The sequence below is a fragment of the Vombatus ursinus genome, unplaced genomic scaffold (assembly GCF_900497805.2).
Source record: "Vombatus ursinus unplaced genomic scaffold, bare-nosed wombat genome assembly UNPS02009132.1, whole genome shotgun sequence".
In the NCBI taxonomy this organism is placed as follows: domain Eukaryota; kingdom Metazoa; phylum Chordata; class Mammalia; order Diprotodontia; family Vombatidae; genus Vombatus; species Vombatus ursinus.
This window is the reverse complement of record NW_020948910.1, coordinates 9960617-9982692: the sequence shown is the minus strand read 5'-3', so window position 1 is coordinate 9982692 and position 22076 is coordinate 9960617. Positions and strand designations below refer to the sequence as shown.

General features: G+C 37.4%; 1 protein-coding gene across 1 annotated transcript in view; it reads right to left on the bottom strand.

Moving 5' to 3' along the window:
* TXLNB (taxilin beta) overlaps nucleotides 1-20419 on the bottom strand; it is a 69903-nt gene extending 49484 nt beyond the window's left edge. Inside the window, exons 1-2 of the mRNA XM_027850720.1 lie at nucleotides 20337-20419; nucleotides 3850-4314 (exon numbers count right to left, since the gene is read on the bottom strand). Coding sequence (XP_027706521.1) covers nucleotides 3850-4300 — 451 coding nt within the window. The 5' untranslated portion in view covers nucleotides 4301-4314; nucleotides 20337-20419. The remainder of the gene's footprint in view (nucleotides 1-3849; nucleotides 4315-20336) is intronic.
* Between the last annotated feature and the right edge of the window lie 1657 nt (nucleotides 20420-22076).

The following is a 22076-nucleotide window of genomic DNA, read 5'->3' as shown; positions in this document are numbered from 1 at the left end:
CTTATGCTTAGAGTCAAGAGATACTTAGGTTGTAATAGTGGCTCAGACATTTCCTGGTGTGACCCCAGGCTAGTCCCTTTACCACTCCACGCCTCAGTTTCTGCATCTTTCGGATGGAGATAATAACACCTACAATGCCAGCATCCTGGGATTATTGTGAGGAAAGTGCTTTGTAAACCTTAACAGCTCTTTGCAAATGTGAGCTTTTATTTTTATGCTTCTTAGTCCCCCACGGAGTCTGTCTGCCAGGAACAAATAGTAGATACAGAAAGTAGTAGATAAATAAGTTTATACTTATTTGCAAGTTTAAAGGAGACTTGGGGGTGGAAGAAGTGAAGTTATACTATCTGTTTTAAAGCTTACAAAGTACTTTACATATTTTTATGGATTTGAGTCACAACTATTAGTGATACTGAAGATGAAACTGAGGTTTAGAACTTTAAGTAACCCGCTTGCTGTGGTCATGGATACTGAAGTGTCAGCGACTGATTTGAACCCAGGTTTTCCCCACTCACAACACCTTTCTTAAAAGATAACATATAACCAAATCCATATGCCTTGTGACTTGTGGCAAAATGGAGCTAGATGGGTTTTCCTCTTGTAAATCATTCTGGCAATTTGGAAATTGGAAGGCTTTGGTAAAGATAAGCAATAAAAATGAACAGAAAGAAGAAACAACCACACTAAGAACCAGTCATTGTTCTTTCCCTTTCTCTTCCACCTTCTCCCTTTTCTCCACTCCCACCATATATCTTTGCAACTTCCATATGCAAAAGTAAACATAATCAAATTTGGAGACCTAAATTTTGGAGATTTAACACCAAAGTTCTAGTTTCCCAAGTCAGGAATTGTTGAGTCATTCTTCTAGGCTAAAGTTTTGTTAATGGTCTCTAGTACTGCTAGGTTCTTTTAAAAATGTCAGGCATAAATAGGAAAGCCCTTACTATTCTGGTTTGCATAGAGAGTGGGGGAGAAAGGAGAAAGCAGCTGTGAAGCCTTTCTTGGGATGACCAAATGCTAGAGTGATTTTTGAATCTCTGCCAATTACACAAAAAGGATCTTGAATTTAACCTTGAACTTTTGAACCTGTTGGAATATTATTTTTTTAGGTCTCATCTCAGTTATTTTAATCCTAATGTCTTATGTGGGATGGATCAACTGCGCTGAGGCACAGTTACGTTAATAAATTATTTAGCCTTTCTTACACTGTCAACTGTAGTGTTGCTTAGCATCTCATAGTGATGTTCCATGACTGTAGAATTACTTTTCAACTTATCTAATGAATTCTGCTCTTGGATTCCAATGGATCAATAAACGAAGTGAAGCTATCAGATTAAAGGGGTTTGCCTGGGGTGTCACTATTATTTGGTTGAAAAGTTAATAGATTCTGGGCATCCCAACCTCCTATTTCTTCTTCGTGCCATCCTTTCTGATCCTAAAGTTTTTCTGCTTGTTTTACCTACACAGCAAGAAAATTTTTTTTTGCATTCTAATTAATTGAAAGCTAACATTTAGTGTGCTTTGGGGCTGCTGTTGAATGACAGAATTAGTCACCTCATAAAATAAAATTATATTCTGTCACCCAGTTGTGTTCTGCTGTCTCTATGTTCCATTTTTTGAAATGCCAAAATGAATTACAAGATAATTATGTTTGAAATGCACACTTTAAAAATTAATAATTGTATGATTAAGCTCCCTTTCTCCATTGGTATTATTGTAAATGAATGCATGGGAACAGAATTTTTTTCCTACAAATGATTCTTTTGCTTTTGTTCCCTATATTTACCACATGTCTAGATTATTGTAATAGTCTACAAACTGATTTTGTAGAAGAAGAAACCTCATAGTCAAGTGAAGGCTTATTTTATGTTTTGGAGAGAAATGGGGACCTTTATAGGTGGCATTTCCCCCTTAGCATCTCTATTATAATAATTTTGTTAGGCAGTCATTCATTCAAAAGTCTTTGATTAAGCAAGACTCTACAATCAGTCCCTGACCTCAAGGAACTTATAGACTACTTATCTATCCCTTATTATTGCCAAATTAATCTTCTTAAAACATTATTATTATCAGATCTTTTCCCTGCTCAGAGACTTCCAGCATGAACCATTGCCTATGAAATTCAAACTCCTTTGCAAGGTCCTCTATGTGGATAAAAGTTTATCACTTCCATCCTCATTATGAACCTTTCTGTTCCCCAAATATACCAGGTGAGTTCCTGCCTCTGGGCCTTTACTGAATCTTGCCTGGAATGTCACCCCTCCCCTGCCCCCTAATCACCTAATTCAATCCTATTCCCTTTTTAGGACCTAGTTTAAGTCTTAACTACATCTACAAATCTTTTCCAAACTGGGTCATGGGGCTTAGAGCTGAAAGAATACTTTAGAGACCATATAATTCAACTCATTTATTTGACTGATGAGAAAAATGAGACCCAGAGAGGGCAAATGACTGATCTAAGTTTACATAAGTTATAGTAAGCAGTAGAACTAGGATTTGACTTCAGGTTCTGACTTCAAATGTAGTACTCTTTCCACCAAAACACATTGACTTCTCACATTGATCTTCCTCTGTTTCTGTTGAGAGCATCACCGTGCTTCCAACTCACTCAGGTTTCAAACTTCAGGGTTATTGTTGACTCTTCCCTCTCCCTTATTCCACATATCTAATTCTAGCTCTATGACATGTCTTGTTCCCACTCCCTACTCTCTGCTCACATAGTCTGTCCTCTCCTCTAGTCCAGGCCTTTATCACCTCTTACCTGGAATACTGCAATGGCCTCCTAATTGTTCTTCCTACCTCCAGACTCTTCTCTGTCCAATATATCCTCCAATATCTGTTAAATTGACATTCCTAAAACACAGGTCTGACCATGCCACCCATCCTCCATACTCAAAAACCCCTTAGTGGCTCTTGATTGCCTCTAGAATAAAATACAACTCCTTAGCTTGACATTCAAAGTCCTTTACATTATGTATCCTTTCTACTTTTTCAGTCCTGTTTCATATTACTTCCCTTTCCTCAATCTCTGTTCTAGTCAGACTGGCCTTTTAGTTGTTTCCTGTGCACACCATTCCTGCCCTTCAACCTTCACCTCCATGGCCATGTTTTGAATGTCTTGAATGAAATCCTTCTTTACCTCTTTCTCATAGGATAGCTATGTTCCATCAAAGCCCACAGTCTCCTTTGTGAAATCTTTTCTGATATCTCTACTCATCAGCACTCTCTACCTCCTAAAATTATTTTACACAATTAATTTTTTTTATACTTTGTATTTTCTTATTTCTGTTCATATTGTATCTCTTCCCCCTCCCTCCCACCGCCCATAGTATGTAAACTCCCTGAGGGCAGGGACTATCTTACTTTTGCTTTCATATTCCCAGGACCCAGCATAAGGCATTGCCCATTCATGGTAGATACTAATGTTTGTTAAAATGGATGAATTTTTGGTATACATACAAATTTTTATACAGTGGCATTACCTAGGGTAAGTCATGTCTATAATTGATCGTGGGACTTTGTGAAGACCCAAAGAAGAAATGGTATTGTGGAAAGAGCACTGGACTTGGAGTCAATAAAAACTGAGTTAAATTCTTGTCTTGGACATTTACTAGCTGTGTGACCCTGGGCAAATTACTTAACCTCTCTCAGACTTGTGTTCTTTATTTGTAAAATGAGGACAATAGTAGTACCTACCTCTCAAGGTTGTTATGTGGATCTAATGAGATGATATTTGTAAAGTGCTTTGCAAAACCTTAAAGTGCTATATAAATGTTAGTTGTTGTTATTATTGCTCATGATTAGAAATGAATCAAAGAAAGGCCCCATGTTAATTATATCATTACTTGCCTAGTCCTTTTAGGATTTTCTTTTCCAGTTTTTGTTCCTTGTTGTTGAAAGGCTCCCTGACTGCAGATGTGGGGGCTTCTCCAGCAGCTATTGGTTCTTTTTCGCTGTCATCATTTGCATCTTCATATTCCCCTTCCTCATGGTTGAAGGGTTCCACCTTCTCAGACTTCTCCTTATCGCTCATACCACTCTCTTTCCCCACTAGGCTGGAGGCAGACCCATAGGTCTTTATAATGTCTTCCAGCTGCCGATTGAGCTCTTCAGAAATATCACTCCCCATGTTTTCAGGGCCAGCACTTGCTTCTTTCTCAGGTATCTGAGACTTGGGCTCTGGATTCTGCTCTGTTTGTTTGTCCAGGCCATTCTGATGAGGTAACAACGAAGTGTTGCTCTCTGCAGAAGGGGGTGGCTGTTGTTCGGCAGACAGATCTGTGTGCTGGTTACTCTCCATGCTTGGTCTAGTATCTAGCGTCAAACATAATGAGGTTTAATGTCATTCTCCCAATTGTACATGAATGGGATAGAGCAATGCTGATTTTGAATGGATTTATCAAACATATCCAAAACAGATGGCTATTACAAGCCTATTGTCTAAACAGAACTCACATTCATAAACTTCTGTTATTAGAATTGGAATGGAAAGAATATTTTTCAAAGCCATTTTTCCTTTTAAAGGCATTTTATCAACACTGGGTTTTCCACCCTCCCTTCTCTTCCCCCATCCTCCCTTAACTTTTTCCTCCCCGAACTTTGGGGGCGGGGAGTGGAGAAAGGTGAGTACTATTCTCTATTATGGAGACTGAAAGCATAATTACAATCTATTTTTTCCTATGTTCACATTGACATTTGACTCAGGGTTGATCATTTTGAGCTGTTTTACTTTAGGGTTCCCATTTTCTTATCTAGTACAGCTTAAAGTCATAACCTGGGAGGAGAACAACTCTGTAAATACCGCCTCCCCATTATATGTTTTTTCATATTGTATAAATTTTATTAATATCACAATTATAATTGGGGGATTTTCTCAATTGTAATATTAAACATAAAAAACCAAAATTGGAACTAAAATCATAATTTATATGAGGCAGCCTTCTGCTTGCCTGTAATTTTAAGTGATCACTATTTGGAAAGTATAATATTTAGAAATAGAATAATAAAATCTCAGAGTTAGACATAAGGACCAATCAAAATAGCCATCTATGGCACAGCAGAAAGAGTTCTAGGTGTGTCAGAAAACCTGAGTCCTATTCTTACCTCTAACACTAGCTGTGTGACCTTGGACAGATCATTAATCAATCCACTCTGACCCTCAGTTTCCATACATAAATCGAAAGGGTTGAACTGAACAATAATAGTAGCTTACATAAAGTGTATTTTATCTGCAGGAAACCCTTTCACAGACAGTATTTCCTTCGCTTGCCTAAGAATCCTTCTGACTCTAAAATTCCATGATTTAATTGGTCTAACTGGCATTAAAATCAATAATAATAATAATAACAATAATGATAGGCTTTGCATTTCAAAAGGTGAAGGAAGAGATGAAGCAAAAATTTTATGTGAAAATATTGCAGCTTTGGCCACTCACGGGTGTGTTGGAGCCAGCTTGTAGAGTTTGCCAGAGCCAATTGTTAAATTTTTAGTGTGAGCATTTCCACCTTGGAAATGTATAAATGCTACAAATCAGGGATTGATTTATTGTTTTGTTGATTTCTATACTTAAGAAACTGATGAAGAAAATGTTAATAATACAGATTAAACTTAGAAGAGTATTAATATTTTTTTTCCAGAGCCAGTCATTAAACATTTACTAACACATCCCTGCAAATGTGATCATTTTCAAACAGTAGCAATGTTCTAAAATATAAAAACAAATGTTGCAAGCACAATTTTGGGGGGTCTAAATGTATCAAATAAATATTAGTCCTGGATTTGGGGTTTTTTTTTGGAGGTGGGGCAGCAGTTCCCTTTCCTCCCTCTCTTCTCCTCCAAGTACACACAATCTGGGGAGGAGTCTTACAGCAGGTAGGCTTTAAGATGAATGTTAGATGAGGGCAAGGAAGAAAGTTAAGGATCAAAATTATAGTATACAGTAAAATCCAAAGGTCATAAAAAGTATGCGAAGATGTTTAATATGAAGGAGTCTTTTGGAGGAAAGGGATGATGTACATTAGTGAAAGTATGGGAACATGCTTTGAAACCCAGCTGTCCCCAAAGAAGACAGTAAATTTAGGATCAATTAATCAATCAATTTATTTAAGTGTCTAATATGTGCCAGACACTGTGCCAAGAGGTGAGGATACAAAAAGAGGTAAAAGACTCCTGCCCTCAAGGAACTCACAATCTAATGGGGGAGACAACAATTTAAAAAACATATATAAATAAGCTGTATACAAGATAAATAGGAAATAATTAATAGAGGGAAGGCATTAGAATTAGGAGGGATTGGGAAAAGCTTCCTGTCAAAGATGGGATTTTAGTTGGAACTTTAAGGAAGCCAGGGAAGCCAGTAGACAGACTTGATGAAGAAGAACATTCTAGGTATGGGAACAGCCAGAGAAAATGTCTAGAGCTAAGAGGTGGAGTGTCTTGTTCGTGGTACAGCCAAGAGGTCAGTGTTACTAAGTCAGAGTATGTGTCAGGGAGTAAGGTGTAAGAAGACTGGAAGGGTGAGAGGGGGCTAGATTACGAAGGGCTTTGAATGCCAAACAGAGGATTTTCTATTTGATCCTGGCCACTAGAGTTTATGGAGTTTTTGGAGATAAAGAGAATTCGACATGGTCTGACTTGCACCTTAGGAAAATCACTTTACTGACTGAGGGGAGGATGAGTGAAGAGACTTCTGGCAGGCAGACCCACAGAGTGGTGGTAGTGTTAGAAGAGAGAAAGAGGTTTATTCAGGAGATGTTGCAAAGGTGAAATTGAAAGACCTTGGCAACAGATTAGATGGGGATGGGGAATAAGAGATAGGAGTGGGGAATGACTTCTAGTGGTCAACCTGAGAGACTTGGAAGATGGTGTTGCTCTCTACGGTAATAGGGAAGGTAGGAAGGAGGTAGGGTTTAGTGGGAAATATAATGAATTCAGTTTTGGATAGGTTTGAGTTGTCTACTGAGCATCCAGTTTGAGATAACAGAAAGGTAGAAGAAGATGTGAGATTGAACTTCAGCTGAGGGTTGGGACAAGATTGGTAGATTTGAGTAACATCAGTACAGAGATGGTAATTAAATTTGTGGGAGCTGATGATATCATTGAATGAGGTAATATATAGAAAGAAGAAAAGAGAGCCCAGGATGGAACCCTGAGGGATGCCTATGGTTAGCAGGCATGACCTGGATGAGGAGCCAGCAAACAAGACTGAGAAGGAATTCTCTGTCTTCAATTTAAGAGTAATTTTCTTGCACAAGGTAATCTTTATGTGTTAAAATGAAAATGAGGAGCCTTAGGTACTTTCAAAGTTGTCACCAGACTTAGTAGGGGAAGAAAACTTTTATTGAACTGGAGGATCATGTGGTATGATGAATACACTAGACATAGAGTCAGAAGTCCTGGGTTCAAGTTCTGGCTTTGTCAGTTGGTAACAGTGTAACTTTGGCTAAGTTGCTTTAATCTCTGTGAGTTTGTTTTCTTATCTGTAAAATGAGGAACTTGAATTAGATGACCTATAAGATCCCTTCCAGTTCTCTTAGTTTCTAAATTTATTAATGGGTAATGGGAGAAGAAAGAGTTATAAATGCAAGTCATGCTGTGTTTCTAGAAAACGAAGGGCAGCTATACTTTTGTGGGCATTCTCCTTCAAGTCCTTATTAGTTCATGGGGGTACTGGCCCTAGGTACTTGAAAGGAATGCTGATGGAGTAAAACTCTGTCAGTTCCTATGAACTTGGAGGGGCTTTGAGTTTGGGCCTGGTAATAAACTTATGTCATCTAAGGAGAGGCCTATCAACAGGGCGGACAAAGGATGTTGACTTTTTCAGCCACAGGAACTCAAAAGGGCCATCTCCTGAGGTACAGACTGCTCTTTTGTTTAAACAATAGGAATTACCCTCTAATCAGATTTTCACTTTTGACAAATGCAGTGGAGGAGCAGAGTGGGAAGTGGGGGGAAGGTAGTGGTTGCAGGAGACTGGGATGCAAAGGACAGTCCTAGTACAGGTGCAGTCACAATAAGAGAGGGAGAGCTCTAACCCTTTTGCTTAAGGGTTTTTTTTGTTTTTTTGTAGTTAGAGAAAATGGGGAGGGGAAGGTGGGATTCCTGTGAGTGGTGCTATGGAGACTGGATCCTAAGTCTCTGTTTGGGTCTGATTATTACTGTTGGGAGAAAGAAGTAGGACCCAAAAGATAAGGAGGACTCTCTCTATGTTAGTACTCTGTGACAAAACAGTATTTTTCTGTTAGTTATAGTTATACAACCAATGATATAATTGACCCTTGCGTAATGAAGAAAGACAGAAATGACTCCCTCCCTTCGTTGAAAATGTAGGAGCCTAGAGGTAGGCAACATTGTATATACTGTCATACTTAGCTGACATGTGATTAATTTGGCTGACCTGCTTCCCCTACCCCATCTTAATACCTATTACAGAAAATGGCTCTCTGAGTAAGAGGTATGAATGGGGGGACAAGGAGGAGGGATATATTCAGGGGCCAGTTCTCTCCTCTTTAGACAGCCTAATCCCCACACATCCTACCCCCTTCCACATACTCTCAAGGGGTCATTAGATGGGTTCCAGACTCAGTGTAGACATCTGATGGGCTTTAACCCACTGTAGCTAAGAATTCCTGAACTCAAGTGATCCGCTGGCCTCTGTCTCCTTAGTATCAGGGATTACTGATACATGTCCACACCCTTAGCTTCTAATTTAGATTTTCAAAAGTCATGCACTTTGGGCAGGCAACAGAGGATGAAAAGAAAAGCCCACGATAAGGTACTATAAACATAGTGTCTGGAATACTAAGACTACCAATGAATTTAGGCATTTGTTCCAGGACTATAAAAAGTACTTCTTTCAGCAGAATTAGGGGAAAGTGGATGACCAAAGAAGGGATAAGACCATAGCTTGGGGTAGATAGGGTACTGATAACTGGCAACAGAGAGAGAGCAGAGAAGCTTAATTCTTACTTTACTTCCATTTTCTTTGCCAAGAAGAAGGACCTTTGGAATGGAAAGGACAGAATAAAAATGGCTAACAAGGAACTGATAACTAAGATCAACAAGGAATTAATAAGAGAACACCTATCTGTCCTTGGTGAACTCAAGTCAACCATCCCAAATAAACACTGAATAATAAAACAGCTAATAATAATAATAAAATAATAATTGAATAGTAAAAAAGCTAATACCCCCCACCATAAATAATATTTGACAGGTTGACGAGAATGGGAATAGTAGTATAGGATTAAAGAAGATTAAATGTTGTTTCCATTTTCAAAAATGGGAAGAAAATAGATTCTGCCCACTGTAGGCCAATGAGCTTGATGTTGATGCCTGGAAAATCCCAGAAAAGATCATTAAAGAGATAGTTGGTAAACAACTATAAAGGGAAGGAGTAATTGTACAGAAACAATATGGCTTCATCAAGAACAATTCATGCTTCTCAAAAGAAGAATTCAAACTATTAACAACCATATAAAAGAATTCTCCAAATCACTAATAATAAGAGAAAAAAATTAAAATATTTCTGAGGTTTTGCCTCATCACACTCAACAGATTGGCAAAGATGACTATGAACCAGTGAAAACCAGTTTGACTGGTATGACTCTAGTCCCCAAGATACAAGTATGGTAGGGGTAATGACCTTGAGACTGGGCACTCCTCCCCAATACCTCTCATTGAATGGCACAATTAGAGTTGTTACCTATCTCTTTCTCTCATTCCTCACTCCTTATTAGGCAATTTAGAAAATATTCTCATTTCACTGGTCCCAATTATATTGTTATTTTCCTCTATGGATAACCTGGCAATCTTCTATTGGTGCCAGCTGACTCTGTATAAAAATCTATATAAGTTTGAGCCTACTGGGACTATGTGATTCTCATGTGAGTAAGAAAACCATTGCAAGGCTCCATGTCAGGGTGCCATTCCACTATGTTGCCTTTGGCAGAAGGCAATGGGAGCCATACATTTAGGCTGCTCCCTGTTCACGTTTATTCATTCCCTCCTTTTGTGAGTAATAAAGTTTTAAAACTGCTATCCCTGTGTGGCTCTGCCATTCTTTTTCTGAACTCTCATGTACTACAATGACAAAAGATGGAAAGAGTCAATGTTGGAGGAGTTGTGGAAAGACAAGCACATTAGTATGTTGGTGGATCAGTGAATTAGTACAATCATTCTGGAAAGCAATTTGGAATTATACAAATAAAATGGCTAATGTGTCCATAACTATTGACCCAGAGATTCCATTGCTAGACATAAACCCCAAAGAATTCACTTACAAAAAGAAAGGCTTCATATCCACTAAAATATTTATATTGGTACTTTTTGTGGGAGAGACATGGTTAAAGGGTATTAAGAAAAACATTTGGGAGTTTTAGTGTGCTACAAACTCAGTAAGAGTCAACATGTGATATGGCAACCAAAAAAACCAAAATTTACTCTCAGACTATTTTAAGAAAAATATAAATTCCAAGAATAAAGAACTGATAGTCTTACTGTATTTTGCCCTGGCCAGCTGTTTGCTTCTAGGTACCAGGATAGTGAAGGCATTAAAGTCTATTCCATGAAAGAATTAATTGAAGGAACTAGGAGATGCCCATCAGTCATGGAATAACTGAACAAGTTGTCCTGCATAATAATAGAATATTACTGTGTTATAAGAAATGAATAATATGATGAATATAGAGAAGCAAAGAAAGACTTACATGAGCTGATGGAACATGAAGTAAGCAGAGCCAAGGAAACAATATATACATTTATTATGACAATGTAAATGGAAAGAGTAACAAAATAGTTGAAAATGAATGTTATGAGAAGAGATCGTAGAGGCTTCTGCCCTATGCCTTTGCAGAGATGGAGGGGAGGGGAGCAGTCTACAGGTGTGAAATATTGCATATAATGTTAAATTTTTTTTTCAACAAATTGATTTTGTTCATTTTTTCTCTTCATCCTCTCTTTCTTATTTCTTTTTTTTTATTCTGTTATTAAGGAATGACTTTTTTGGGCAGGAAAGGAGAGTTATAGGGGGAAATCTTGGCAATGTGAAAATAAAAGATATAAATTATATATATGTATATATAAATATCTATATATGTATATATATATATATATATTACAAAGGAACAGGCCATGCCAGATGTACCTTATTTTCTTTTTTTTAAACATGGTTACTAGACTGGTAGATGAGAGTAATGTTATTAATATAGTTCATCTAGCTTTTAGCAAAGCATTTGATAATAATGTATTATTAATAATATTTAATATACTATTGATGTTAATAGTATACTGTTGTTATGGAGAAGATGGAGTGATGTGGGCTATGAAATAATAAAATTATATGAATTCAGAACTGGTTGAATGGCTGGACTCAAAGTGTGGTCATTAATGGTTCAGTATCAAAATGGCAGGTCTCCAGCAGTGTACCTTGGGATCTGTTTTTTGTACTGTGCTGTTTGACATTTTCATTAATGACTTGGATAAAGGTATAGATGGCGTATTTATCAAATTTGCACATGACATAAATCTGGGAAGGATGGCTAACATATTGGTTGACAGAGTCAAAAGATTATGACAGGCTAGAACACTAGTATGAGTCCATTAAGATAAAATGTAATGGGGATAAATGTAAAGTCTTACATTTGGACTCTGAAAAGCAATTTCACAAGTATAAAATGGGAGCGGCATGGTCAGAGGCCAATGTTTAACAATGGCTTAATGTTTAACAACTGCCTGTCTGTGAAAAAAAAGTACATGTGACGCACTTCTAAATTTAATCTGCATTAATAACATTTTCTCCATTATGTCCTTAATTCTAGACAATTAACAAAACCTATAAACCAAGTCCTGATTTGTAGTGTTTGCTGATTTCTGAGATGTAATGCTCCCACTGAAATTAACAATTTTTTCATATGAGCTGGTTCAAATTGGTTCCCACATGTCCTTGCCATGGAAAACTAGCAGTTTGAAAAGCATTTGGATAAAACCATAAATTGTTTTGTGTACTACAAGCTCAATATGAGCCAATATGTGATATGGCAACAATAACAAAAAAAAAACCTTAAAAAATCATAATTTCCAATGATAGTCTCATTGTACTCTGCCTTGGTTATCTGAAATACTGTGTTCATTTCTGGGTAACACGACAGTGAAGGGATTCAAGTCCATTCCTTGAGAGAATTGGTTGTAGAAACTGGGGATATTTAGCCTAGAAAAGAAGAGACTCAAGAAGGCCATGACCAGACAGTCTTCAAATATTTGAAAGGCTATCATGAGAAAGAGGAATTATACCTGTTCTGTTTGGATCCAGAAAGCAGAATCAAGAACAATGGATGGAAGTTATAAAGATAAAAGTTTAGGTTTGATGTTGGGAAACAATTCCTAAAAATTAAAGCAATCCCAAAGAGAAATAGATTAACTTGGGAAATGGTGGGTTCCCCCACATTAGGACCCTGCAAGGAAAGGCTAGATGATGACTTTTCAGGTATGTTGTACTAGGGATTCTTTTTTCAGATATAGGTTGGACTAGAGAGCCGATGAGGTCCCTTTGAACTCTGAGCTCTTTCTAAGGCTCTTGATTTTCTCATTGCAAGGGGAATGGAGGAAAGGAGGCACTTGTGTGATTGAGGGCATTAAGCTCCATGGCATTACTAAGCAATACTCATTCAATTTTTTAGTATAATACTTGAGTTTTGGTGTGCTGAGACAACAACCCATCTTGATTTTTAGAGGTATGATTATTTATAAGCATAGGATCACAGATTTAAAGCTAAAAGGAGCCTTAAAGCTTATCAAGTCCACCCTCTCATTTTACAATAAAGAAACTGAGGCCCAGAGAGATTAATTGGCACAAGCTCATAATGTCTGAGGCAAGGTTGGAGCTCAGGATTTATTGACCCCAAGTCTATCACTCTATCATTAGGAAAAAAAAGGTTTTCATTGGATTATATAGCAATATTTTAAAATATAAGCAGACTTGAGCTAACTGCACCACATAACAGAATCCCAAAATTATTGAATTGAAAGGGACTTGTTCTGGGCTCTATATACTATTTTACTTAAGGATCTTATCAGCTATAATGGAATTAATTATCACCTTTATCCTGATGATTCAAAGATCTACTTATCTAGCCCTAACCTCTCTCATAACCTCCAGTCTTGAATGTCTCCAGCTGCATACTGGACATCTTGAACTGGATGCTTCATAGATATCGTAAATGCAATATGTATAAAACCAAACATCATCTTTCCCCCTTAACCCTCCCTCCCTCCCTAACTTTATTACCATGGAAGCCACCACCATCTTTCTAGTTTCCCTGGCTCAAAACCAAGGTGTCATTCTCAACTTTCATATCATTTTATTTCTGTCTCTCTCCTTCCCTTCCCATGTCCAATCTGTTTTGAAGTTCTTTCAATTCTATCTTTGTAACATTGCTCTCTCCTCTAATACTGCCACTGCCCTAGTAAAGAATCTCATCACCTCACTCCTGGATTACTGACTAGCCTGTACTCAATCCAGGCCATTCCCTACTCAGCTGCCAAACTGATCATCTTGAAGTTCCAGACTGATCATGTCATCTGCCTATTCAATAAATTACAATGATTCCTTATCAACGTCAGGTGATCCTCTGTTTGGCATTCAAAGCCCTTCCTAACCTGTCTCTTCACCCCTTTCCATTCTTCTTAGCATTCTGCTATCCAATGACACTGTCCTTGTTCTTCCTTGAACAAGACACTTCATCTCCTGACTGTTCATTTTCACTGGCAGAATTCTCTCCCTCTTAGTCTTAGTTTCCTTGCTTTCTCCAAGTGTCAGCTAGTCTCATCTTCTACAAGAGGCCTTTCCAGATCCTTCTTAATGCTAGTGCATTTGCTCTGTTGATCTCCAACTTATCCTGTATATAGCTTTTTGTTCATAGCTATTTGCATGTTATCTCCCCCATGAGACTGTGAGCATCTTGACAGTAGGGACTGGTTTTTTGGGGTTTTTTTTGCTTTCCTGTGGGTTCCCAACAATTAGCACAGTGCCTGGCATATCATAGACCCTTAATAAATACTTGTTGACTGATTGACTTCAAAGGTCAATATCTGAACTCATATCTGAACAAGGATCACCTCTATAAAATACCCCATGGTCATCAAGATTTCAAGTGACAAGGATTTCACTCCCTCTCAAGGCAACCCAATTGATCCTGGACTCCTGTGGCCTACATGTCTTATCAGGTCACAGTTTATCTTGGGATCTAGAGACAGAAGTGATCATCGAGATCATCTGGCCCAACTCCTTCATTCTATAGATGAAGAAAATGATCTCCATAGTGATGAAGTGATCTTAACCTAGGATTTTATAGGTAAATAAACAGCAGAGCTGTGGTTTTATCACAAGCCCTCTGATTTCATATCTGGGTCTCTTTCAACTACCATGATTCCTGCCCTTCAGATACTATAATAAAATTACCAGATAGTCTCTGAATCTAACAGAAAAATATGAAATTTGGGATAATACAGGACCATTCATATGTAAGGAAGGTCTTTTGCCAAATTACAGCACGAATCATAGCTGTAGCACTGATCCTTAGATAATAAAAGTGAATTTCTGCACTGAATAGTCTTCACAAAATCCTATTGTAATGACTCATTGTGGTGTGGAAATGATCCTAGTTTCTGAAATCTATGCCAGCAGAACTCAAACTCTGGCAAGTTCAACCAAATTAGAAAGACTTGAAGTGTAATTTTGGCAATGGACAGAGCCTGCTTTCAGAGGACTATCTTAGCTAGGTGTGGAGAGGTAAGTAGACTGGTCACTTAGTGATTCATTCTTCGACCATGGCAACCCATGAATCAAAGACAAATACAAAATAGCCTCAGGCTTATGTAGCCCCCTTCTTCTTTTGCAGAGAGGGTGGTAGAGTGGTAGAAAACAGGGCAGTAAGAATCACAGTTTTGGACTGTATAAACTTTAACTTGGCTGTTGATATACTAAATGTGAGATCTTTTTTCAATGACCAAATGAACACACCTTAATATCAATCCTGATGTTTTTGCTATAAATGAAACCAAACAAGGGAATTTCAGCCAATACGATGGCTCACAGGTTCTCCTTAGAGAGCCAAATAAAGGAGTTAGTGAAATTGCTTTTGTTGTGAACTAAGGACAATAAGAAACATAATTTCAGGAAACATTTGGTTAGCTTGTATTGCAAAAGTTTTTACCAAAAGACATCAAGAAAACAATTGCAGCTTATATACTAACATCTGTTGCAAAGGACAAAGAGATAGAGAAATTCTGTGCACAATTTGATGAGGACCTTCTGACTTAAAACTACATGTACCTTGATGAGGAAGTGTGACGTAGTATATAGATAGCTGGACTCAGAGATCACAATATTTACCTTTGATATATCCTAGTTCTGTGATTCTGGGCAAGTCACTTACACTCTTAATGCTACAGGTAACCCTCTAAGACTATAAGTTGCAAGGGAGTACTGATCTGCATTGATAGGAGTTTACTTCTTGGGAGTTCTCAACGCTAATATAATCACAGGTCCAGTCAAACAAACAAATAAACAAACTTTAATGCTTAATGACCTCAGTGCAAAGGTGAGGATAGGTGAGGAGAATGAGAAACATATTACAAGATATGTAGCAGGAATAAATATGAGAAGCCAGAAAGTTTTATGCTACAAAGAAGCCTTAGACCTATTATCATGAATACTTTCTTTAAAATTTTTTTTGCAATGTCCTAGACGTGGCGAATCCTGAATAACATCACAAAAATGAAATTTGCTATATTGTAAAAGAAAGAAATGACTCATCATTGATATAGAATTAATTTTTTTTTAAAGACTGAGTATCCCTCTCTCAGACTGAAAATGTAGCAGCTATTCACAGGCATAGAAGCTTTAATCTGTTATTTTTTTGTGGTCTGGGTCCTTTTGTTCTTCCTTGGAAGTGTGGTGACCCTCTGTTCCTTGGGGCTTACCATATTGTTGCCAGACCTAATGAGGAAACTTGACTGACTTTAGCTCTATAGTAGCTTAAAACACTTGAACTCAAGCAATACACCAGTCTCACCCTCCCAAGCAGCAGAGCCCATTGGAACACACATTGTGCTTGGCTATGGGATTTATTATTTAAGAAACTGACTGTATATGGTCAGAACACTTATTTGTTAAAACAGAGATTAAAATTAATACAAAGGCAGAAGAAAGAATAAAAATAAGAAAAAAGATGTTGTATACAATTAAAACAACAAAAACCTCAACCCATTTAATCAAGATATTGATCATGAATATGGAGTATGATTGGAAGAAATTAGATTGTAAGGTCCTTGAGTTCAAGGACCATCTTTTGCCTCTTTTTAAATCTCCAGCACTTAGCATAGTACCTCACACATAGTAGGCACTTCATAAATGTTTGAAAGGATATTGGTTGAAAGGATATGGACAGATTACAATGATTTCACACAAAAGTTTAACCAATATAAATCAATTGCTATAATAAGAAGGTCAAAAGTGCCTAAAAAGGATCTTAGGCAGAAACACTTGACTTAATTACAAAGTGGAGATCAATGGCAGCCATAAGTAACACCTTTTTAGAATACAAATTTATTTGTAAGATCTTACATAACAGGATAACATAAGATGATGAACAGCATCATCTCATAATGCAGAAAGAAGCAGTGGAGGGTAAAACTAGTTTAAAGAAACTTCATGGGAGACACAATTAAACAAAATCCTCCCAAGAGAGGAAATTGGATGGAGGACAACAAACATTTTTTAAAAATGGAAAAGATCTGCAAGGATTTGTATACTGTGTATAAAACTTTTTTCATCACCAAAGACAATAGAACCACTGCATCTGGACTGTAATGTCATGGCCCTGCATGTGCTTATAAATGAAACAGAAGTGGCATTAAAGAGAACAAAGACAGAAAAAGCAGGTAGGTTAGACCAAACATACAAGGAGAAGATCTGTGTTGTGGGAATATGATTGAATCACAAAGTATCTGAGGGAGGAGACAGTACCAAAGGTAAGGGGAAAAAATCTCCAAAGTTCTCCGTGCACTACCCCTCACCAAAGTGAGCAAGAGGACATCAACAGCTGCTGCCCTATGTGGTTACTTCCCCATCTACATAAAAACTTTGTGAGAATCATATGCAAGGGCATTCTTAATGAGACAGAGAACTAGCAGGTTATTATAAGAAATATTGTATAGGAGAACATATCTACAATAATAATAAACATCAATTGAGGCATAAAACAAGAAGCTATGTGCTCTCCAAGGGTAGTCACCCCTGTGATGGCAGAGACTGAGCACAGAGCTCTGGGGAAAGAGATTCCCTGTGGATGATGTGGTCTTCCAGACACTCCTTTTTGCAGATGACATTGTGATGATTATCATGTCCCATAACACTGCAGAGACTCCTGGAAAAAATCTGTAATTGCTTAAAAGAGTTTGGCCTATTCCTCAGTGCAGGAAAGGACACGTGAATGAAGAAAGTTTATTGCACAGATTTCAACATGCATTTGAAAGAGCTTATCCGACAGTGTGTGTGTGTGTGTGTACATCTGTATCTATTTGTGTGCGTATATATATATATTATATATATATACACACACATATATATGGGATTTATACATAAATATATGCACATGTATATATATACACATACCTACATAAATACATACATGTTTTATATATATACATATATACACATATATATGTATATATTTATATCTGGGATAGAGAATGTGAATGGATAAGCTGGGTCCAGAATGTCAAAGTGGAGGAGGAGAGAAAGCTGAATTGCTTTTGGAAACTACAGAGCTCTTTTACTGACTTCAAGCCTCCCATGAAAATAAAGCATCATTTTTTTTCAATACTAACATTTTTCTGGCTATAGCAGTAAGACATGGAACACCATTACCTACGAAGAGCTAAAGATGTGACTTGCATAGAGAGCAATGGTGAAACACATGTTTACTATGAGCACGCTACAACATATAACCAATAGGAAACTCTGAAAAAGAATAGGAGTGAAGGAAGTGACGAAGGACTTTTATGATAGGCAGAGAGATGGGTTGGTCACTTGACAAGATCTAGATATGACAAGTGGACATCCAAATCATTCCATGGGTACCATGAAATGTTGGGAGGAAGTGAGGAAGGCCTGCAGAGCATTGGATGGATCCCCTGTGGTGAACTTTTGGGAAAATATAGGTAAGAATCACACATGGCTTGGGAAGGCATGGTTGGATCGAGATCCATATTGCTGGAGTGAACTTTCAGATTGATGAGATCACCCATCCGTTTGAATTTTTGAGCATGACATAGATGGATTCTATGATACTAATAGCTGCATTAAATATTGTTTTAAAGAACTTGCTTTACTACGAAGAACAAGGAGAATTACCCATCATGCTCTTTTGGAAACAAGTTGGAATACAATTTAAGTCGATTTTTAGAGACAAAGATATTTGTTATTTTACATTCTATCCAGAAGCTAGAAACCTGAGAGCACAGTGGTTTAAAGGGAAAAACTCTGAATTTGCAGTCAGAAGTGACTCAAGTTCTATTCCTGACAGAATAGTCCTGGCTTTTTGCCTCTGATATTTACTAACTGTATGAACACAGGAAAGTCATTTAACCTCTCTGAGTCTCAGTTTCTGAACCTGCAAAAAGGGATTAATAATAACTTATAATAATCTTTACAATAATAATAATGGTAATTATTAATAATAATAAATACTGATCTTATAAAGTTGCCATGGGGATCAAATGATGTAAAAGAACTTTATAACTCATGAACTTTTATATAAATATTGGCTCTTATTATTATTTGAATCATTGGGCAAAGATCAGTCCTGGTAAGCCTTGGAGTGTATATTTCTCAGCTTGTGTCCTGTCAAGTACTGCAAATTAAATAAATAGATCTGATACCTGTTACATATAGTTCATTAAATTGTAATAACTTTAACCTAAGCCAGCATTTAGGCTCCTGTTGACATCAGTTCTGTCAGTACCTAGTGATCCATTTATTTTTAACAATAAAGTTGGTTACCCTCTTACAAAAAGAGGCCCCATTTTAGGCTCTTAGTGTTTTTGCTAATGATAGTATGTTGAGTGGAATAATGTAAGTATAGGTTCTATATGAGCAAGATATCTTACCCTTTCTCTCACCCTCACTCTCACTTAATGCCCAGATTTTAACAAAAAAACCAAAAAATTTTCTTCAATGTAGACAGGTCCCTCTCTCCTCTTCCCTCCAAGGCAGAGTTTAACAATGCAACCTGTCAGCATTAGCTAAATACTGACAAAAAGTAAATTCACCTTTCTTTATACTATTTCTCTTAATCAATTTTATAAAGCACCTCTTCACCTTCTTAATCACAGGCATTTTTAATTTAACCCCCATGAGGTACACATGTCTGTCTATATATAGCTTCTGCCTCTCCCCACACCACCAAGCAGAAAGACACATGGCACCCTCTGTCCAGCCAGAAGTTATTTTAAGCTCTTCTAAAAGGAGGTTTGGTATTTAGTTAACACTTCATCCTTGAAAACCTTGGAAGGAGAACATTATTTTTAAAAAATTAAATTCCAAATGGGAAGAATTAACAAGTTGGAATATGTACATTAAAAATGATTAGGTAAATACTCATATACATATCTGTGTACTTTAAAGAGGTCCTCCTTGGTTGAAATCAGACCCACATTTACTCAGATTCTACAAATAATAAATATAAATAGTAGCCTGTGCACACAGGGTCTGGGTTTGGGCCAATGGAACTTGTATGTGAATTCACCCTGTACTTTTCAGGTGTAAAGATTGTTCTAATTCCATACAGTAAATCTATTGTAAGCCCTCTGGATTTTCACATTATATTTGCTTTTAAATAGGAATAATGAGTCACTGAACACTCAGGGACCCTCATTTCCTAAAAGTAGCCTGACAACGGCAGGAGAAGCCTGGTTTAGGAAAATTTCTGTGTTTCTTTTAATTGTCCCTTTCTTAGCAAATATTGATCTTCTGATTAATTGCTGGTGGAAAAAAAAAGGAGTATTACAAAACTTTCTCTTGTATAAACTCTATTATCTTGACTATTTTTTTTTCATTCTTCAGACTGAAAACTTTTTACTGCCAATTCTGGCAGAAGATTAAAAGACCCTTGTGCCTTATTGAGGAGCATATTATTAAGCACAAATGAAACAATGAAAAGGGTTTCAGCAGTTCATTGTCAATCTCCAAGTTGAGCTGTTTGGGCAAAGCACACCTCCCCCCCAACCCCAACCTCACAACTTTTAAGGTCTCTTGAAAAAGTGTTTGTTGAACTTACCAGTAGGCGAGGAACAAAGCAAAGAGAGGAAGAGAGAGCCAGAGGAAGGAGGTAGTTAAAAAACAAAACAAAATTTAAAAAAAAAAACCCAAACGAACCAGCATAAGTCAGGGCAGGAACCAGAGCAGGACACTCACCCCCTGTTCCTGTTGGAGAGAGAGAGGGAAAGAGAGAGACACATGGAAACACACACACACACACACACACACACACACATGCAGTGAGAGATGAGGAATGGGGGTGGGGTGGGAGCGGACCAAGGGACTGAAGCCTGTATGACATATATAGCAAGGAATAAGTACTATGCAAAATTTAAGCATGATACCTCCTGGTGAGTGAGTGTGGCTCAGAGATAATTGACAGCTTCTGGGGCTTAATGGTTTCTTCCACTCTAATATTATTATTTTTTTTTTTAAAGAAAAGTGGAAACAACCAGAGAGACCCTTTCCCCCACTGCATTGAAGGCTAGAAACGCTGACAGCTAGAGTAGCTTTATTTTGGGTCAGTTAATTTTTTCACCCTGGAGGGCTTTTCATTCGGGTGTTCAGGGTTTCTCAGTTCTCAAGATGTGTTTCCGGTATGGTTTGTGATTTCTCTTCCTTTTCCTTCTCATGCTAGCTTAATTAATTAGTTTTGTTTTGTTTTTGGGTATGTGGTATCAAGTTGCTTATGGAGAAAATGGGTGGGGAGGAGAGGGAGAAATACATATGGCTTGAAAAATGTAAGAATTGAAACACTTTCTTTATGATGTAATTGATATCATTTACTTGTAAGCCTTGAAACAACCAAAACAAAGCAAAACAAAAAACAAAAAACAAAAACAAAACAAACAAAAAAAAAACATGGAATAGGCAAAGTTTCTCATCCTAGTTTGTAATTTTATCTATTGTGTATCTCTTCCATGATGGGCTAACTCCGGGCTGGGGAATCTGTGGCCTCGAGGCCACATGTGGCCTTGTTTTACTGGGGATTTGTTCTGTGAAGTTTGAATTCAGTCAAAAGGCAGCACTTGAGGACCTAGAGGGCCACATGTGGCCTTGAGGCCGCAGGTTCCCTGCCCCTGGTAACCTCTTCTTTCCCTTATTATTGGTATTCTAATAAGCCCTCAGGGAAAAAACCTGTAGTGGTGGTGATTAAAGATATTGTTAATATTTTGACAGTCTGGTAAGATGTCACAGAATTCCAGCTTTACAGCTTTCCTTCATAATTCTGCAATAGCATGTAAAAAAGGATGCCAATTTCTGATGGATCATTGTAAGAGCACAGTGCTGTAACATAGTAACACAGTAACATAGGAAATACTGTGGTGTCCTAAGCATGGAAACATTTTTATTAGACTTGGAATAGATTTTCTATTGTGAAACATTCAGGGATTGCTTACATAATTAATAATTAGTCATTGTAGTATGTGGAAAGGAGCAGCGTATGGGAAAAAAATTGCTGTTCTTTTTGGAGTTGGAAGACCTGGATTTGGGCTCCAGCTCCAACCTAGAAATAGTTCTGACATTAGACAACTTTTAGGAGTCTCAGTTTCCTCCAATGTAAAATGAGGTCAATGACACTTAACCTAACTGGATTGTTATGAGGAAAGTGCTTTTACTATCTTAAAGTGCTATACAAACCTGCATAAGTGTTATTTCTCTAAATTATATCATCTGCAAAAATGTACATGCATTTACTTAGATGACCTCTAGTGTTAAAATGTTCAATAATTGCTGATACAGCTATTATTGGATTGCA